The 5,298-nt window shown below is 39.0% G+C and overlaps 1 protein-coding gene across 1 annotated transcript in view; it reads left to right on the forward strand.

Annotated features, from left to right (window-relative positions):
* LOC105626079 overlaps positions 1–4,822 on the forward strand; it is a 17,659-nt gene extending 12,837 nt beyond the window's left edge. The window contains exon 14 of the mRNA XM_012207389.1: positions 2,592–4,822. Coding sequence (XP_012062779.1) covers positions 2,592–4,822 — 2,231 coding nt within the window. The remainder of the gene's footprint in view (positions 1–2,591) is intronic.
* Positions 4,823–5,298: the final 476 nt, after the last annotated feature.

Consider the following 5,298-nt stretch of genomic DNA (forward strand, 5'->3'; position numbering starts at 1 on the left):
TACTATATGCATATATATATATATATATATATATATATATATGTGTGAAAAATTATGTTATATATTATGTGATACACAAAGTTAGGTACACTATTTTGTCCTACTCATATACATATACGTGCAAACGTATCATGTGTTATAATGATTGTATTATATAGCATATAAAAAGAAGAACGTGAGAAAAATGTTTCAAGTTCTAAAAGAATATTATACGCAATGCCATTAAAACATGTATTAACGCGAAAAGTATGGAACTGGGAAGAACGTTTATTTCTGGATATTGTCGAATATGAGGATTTATTTTTGTGTGCGGAAGTAATAAACCTTTCCTTTCCACAAAATGACGAATCTCTGCAATGCGTGAATATATACATACAGACATACATTAAGGATTATTATATAAAAATCACAAGATTGTATCTGCTTCGCGCGATGGTAATACTACAGTGGCTGGCAAATAATATTTAGTGATTATTTTCATTTCTCGCTCTTCTCCCTCGTCCTTTGTTTCTTTCACCTGGATTGTATCTTTTTTAGTTTCTTGTTTGTTAATTTCTTTTCTTTTTAGTATAATATCTCAATTACACCGCTTTTACACGGTATTTGTTAATTTGGGTTCACTTTGGTATAACTAATTTCTCCACTTGTATTTTTCCTTGGCCTATATACAAAATTTTCAGATAAAATGATGTAATTTAGCATTGGTAACATCTGCAACTTGTAAGAGAAATAATTAGAAGGCAAAGTTGCTAAATTATATCATTTTAGCTTATGTGAAAGTGTAAAAAAATCATGATATGTGTTGCGTATTTTTGCATACTAGTATGTCTTCTTACTTATTGTCTTATCTTACGTATTGTTGCCCAATGCGTTAATATCTATATCAAATAACATATCTTATATTGTAACAAGTGCTATAGACATTAATTAATATTGGATGTACTTGTTATAATTGTTATATTTCCTAATGAAGTTTTTATATAGCGAAATAATAATAGTAAAATAATAATTCAAATATAATGACACATATTGATATTTTTTTAAAAATTATATATCAGAGAGAATTAATTTTATTACAAAAAGTCCAACAGAGTTAGGATATCTGTTTTTTTACTGACACTAGTAGTATTACCAAAACCGCTGTAATGTTAATTTTTTCTTGAGTGTGTGTGTAAGTATCACAGATTCCTAAGGGCAAGGCGGAAACAATTGACGATAGTTGATAAATGTGTTTATTTCTTTGTGAAAGAAAAATTTACGAGAAATTATATACTTTTATCTGTCCAATGTCTGGAACAACCTAATGAGTTTGGGAGGCATAAATCTTTTCGTTTCGAATCGAATTTATTTACGTAATCTTTCTTTAATCAATCTTGTCCTGCTTTGTTTGCCTCCCATAGTGTCTCTAATAACATACTGTCTCTTGAAGAAATACATTTTAATTACGATGAGTTAAGTTACGATATATCATACAAAATTTGTTACCCATTCGCCATTATCGAAATACAAGCTTCTTTTCAATGGTATCTGTAGCGAGACTCGTATGAAAAAGAGAGAAATTGTTTTGTGAATTGAGAGCACTATAGGGGGCTGACAAACACTTCGGACAATACTTTTCTCGCTGTATTAAGACAAATAATGTTGCAGCAATAAAATGTAAATTAGCATACGGAGTATTTGTTTTTTTCTGAACGCTACTGATACAGAAAACGCAGCAATACTTTGCCCTTTGTGCGGGAACAATCTAATGCATCTCGCCAGGGATATGTGTACTCTCGTGATGGCTTAAAGCAAATCTATTACTCAGAGCATTACTGCGTTTTTAACACTTATCCTCAATCCTCTAAATCTGATTAGGACTGTTCCAGACCTATTGGTGGCGGTACTAACAAATAGCTTATCCTAAAATATGTATATTGTATTTCTCTGTCGAAAAATCTAACATTATAGTAAATGAATTTCATTATAGTAAAATTGTAAAAAGATCAATGCACATCACACTCAACAAAGTGCACTATTTGCAACAGACCTAATCAGACCATTTCCCGTTTTTTCTGATTCTTTCTCTTATGTAGATAACGATATCATGCTTTATATCATAAAATCAGTCATATTAATTATATCTGTAAATTTTATGAGGTGCAAATATTTTGATTTAAAAGTATTAAAAGCGAAATTTATTAATTAATAGTATAATACAGTTCAAAAGTTATACATATTTTATATATAATATTAGTAAAAATAGTTGAACAAATTAAGAAAATAATTAAGAGTATAATTCTTTACATTGGGAAGCAAATATTTGCAGTTTCTCGTCATTATAAGATTTGGGATACTCTGCATAGTAAGAGGGAGTTTCGCTAATTGAGAGAATCGATACTGTCTAACTTAGACCATTATCGAATCGTATCTCTCTGATGAGATTTTATTAAAAAAAAATGAAAAAACATAGGTAAGTACGTTACGCTTTAGTGATAACAGAGGTTTACGTGATAGTTTAGTTCTAAATAAGATATATTTATTGATATGAAAAAAAAAGTCTTGCTTTAGATGTTATCTGTATTAATGTAACGTGACGCTCTGTTTTCCAGGGAAATCAACGAACGGTAGAGCGAAGGTGCCCTTGGCGCAGTGGAATTCCGGAGTTGAGCATGGTGGCATCGGTAGCGTGGACGACGAGGCATCCTTGATCACAGAATCCAGCCCGGTTTCACCGCCGTTTGTCCGTGCGCCGGCGGAGGATCGTTCTAAGTACGAAAAATTGGCATTCAATGCCGATGAAATATCGAGTGATAGCGACAAGGAAACCAAGGAGGTGAAGGAGCGAGCGAAGAAGGCAAAGAGAAGGCGTGTAAAGAATGTGTTGAGCCGCAGAAGAAGAGTCGCTGCCCAGCTGCATGACAATGCGGAAAACGCGACGAACGTGGATTATGAGTCGGATGATTCGATCGGTTCGGCCAGCGACCTACGCGCAATGAACGACGAAGAAGGTAATGACGGCGAGATAAACGACGATGAGGACGATGAGGACGGCGACGTGTGCGGAAAGCACGACGAGACCATCTCTGAGAGTGTGCGCACGTGTGGCAGCTCCGCGTATCACGCGGAGTGCGAGTCTGTTGCGACACACGAAGATGATTATAGGATGAAGAGGCCGAGGAAGCACCACTATCGACAGCACGAGCAACAGCTACCGACAATCGATGCGGATCCGATTGTTGGCCATCAATATGGTGAGAAGCCATTGTTGTTGGACGACGAACTAGATCCAGAGTCCAAACCGGAGCAATCGCATGGCGATCCTTTCGTGCGACATCAATATGGCTCAAAGCCGCTGCTATTTAACAACGGCGATAGCTCGTCCGACGATAACGACAAGTCCAAGTCGCTCAACAACGGGATCTGGAAAGTGGAAGATGACGTGTTCGCCTTGGCACCTTTTCCAAGGTCCAGCAGCTCGCGAAAGAGCAGCGACAGTCGCGAGAGCGAGTCCAGGAACATCGATCTAGGCGGCAGTGCGAGGAACTCGCCTCACAACTCGAATCTGGTGACGCCGATCTCGAGTTCGCCTATACCGGCGGAGGTGTTTGTGGACATGGTGGAAAGCAAACCCGCGCTTCCGCCGTCCAAGTCCGCCGTTCTCTCTTGTAAATATCCCAAAAGTATTGCAATTGTGAATAGCAAGATTATCTACGAAGAGCCAGTGTCGTTCCATCAGCCGAACGTTATCCAAACGTCGTCGCCAGTCAAAAACAGTCCTCACATCAGCGTTGCTGAAGAGGAAGAGGAGGAGCAAGAAGAGGAGAACATTGAGAAGGATCTCTTCGGTTCTTCCCCGTTTAGCCCGAGTGGATTCACTAATCCTTTTAATAACGCTCAGTCCAATTTTTCGAACATCGATTCCGCGCCGACTCAGCCCTTGTCAATTCTGAGTCCAGTCGGCCCTTCATCGTACATTGATTATGCCAACTGCGTTTCACTACAGTCTCACAACATGACATCAGACAATTATTTCACTAGTCACTCGAGCACAATCGCGTCCACGTCGAAATATGGCAGGGTGACGGTAAACTCCGACCCAACGATTAGTGTGGAACCCTCCAAGGATCTCTTCGGATCGATTCCGTTCGAAGAATTCGCCTCACTGAAGCTTAATGAGCAACAACAGCAGCAGCAGCAACGCCCGACGTCTCTGTCGCTGTCGCAGTCGCTGTCACAATTGCAGTCACAGTCGCCGAACTACGTAGACAACGTCGCGTTAACGACGACATTGCCGATCAGCAGCGTTGTGCAATCCCCAAAGAATACTATCGTTCATTTAACACCCACCCTGCAATCACAGCCACAACCGTCCGCCTATATGATTCAAACGACCACCACACATACCGCAAGAATCACCGTGCACGCAGTCAACAGCGTCTCTAAGGTGGACATCACTTCCAATATGATGTCACCCATGTCGCCCGAACCTCTGGTCGCTACGGATGACGACACGCCGAAACACAACAAGAAAGACAAATCCAAATCGGACAAGTCTAAGTATCACCTGATCAATGAAAACCACGGTGATATCACCGATGTATTACCGACTTATAAGGCGTCTCACAAGATCAAATCAGCAAGCCACAAAAAAACACCCAAGGGCAAGAAGAGCACGGCCGCAACCGCTGGTTTCAGTAATATGAGCTTCGAAGATTTTCCCAGCGACGAGAACGAAGAGAGGCAGACAGATCGAATGAAGGTAGCGCCTTTTGAGGTGATCCGCGAAGCGTCGGAGAAGCGTTTTGGATCATTGAAGAGACGGAGCAATCCGTTCACCTGAAATGAGATGGTTTTTGTTAGAAGCTAGTTAATACAAAGCCGTTTATTAGCAACACAGAAACAGATAGAGCAGCGATATGATATAGTTGATTAATTCGTTGTGTATATTGTAGAGATAAACCTCGGTAAACACACCGTTCTATACACATAAAATTATTTGATTGATCAGAGTTTTATTACGTGTATTGTGAATGCACACACATACGCACACTAACAGCGTTAGCAAGATATTAATCTTAATAGATAATAAAAATGACATGATAAAATTTCCAATTGGTTGATACACAGTTGATACACAGGTTGTATATATGTAAAAAACGTTTGCGTTTAAGACAATTTGTTTTTCGGACGCGCAAATACATCAAGAGTGAAATTCCGAGTGAATAAAGTTGCGTTTGTTTCACATGCTTGTTTTCGGTTGCGCGTTTGTGAAAAAATAATAAGTCAGAGAAATTAATTTATTTAATAGATCTCTCG

The sequence above is a fragment of the Atta cephalotes genome (genome assembly GCF_000143395.1).
Source record: "Atta cephalotes unplaced genomic scaffold scaffold00004, whole genome shotgun sequence".
NCBI classification, from domain to species: domain Eukaryota; kingdom Metazoa; phylum Arthropoda; class Insecta; order Hymenoptera; family Formicidae; genus Atta; species Atta cephalotes.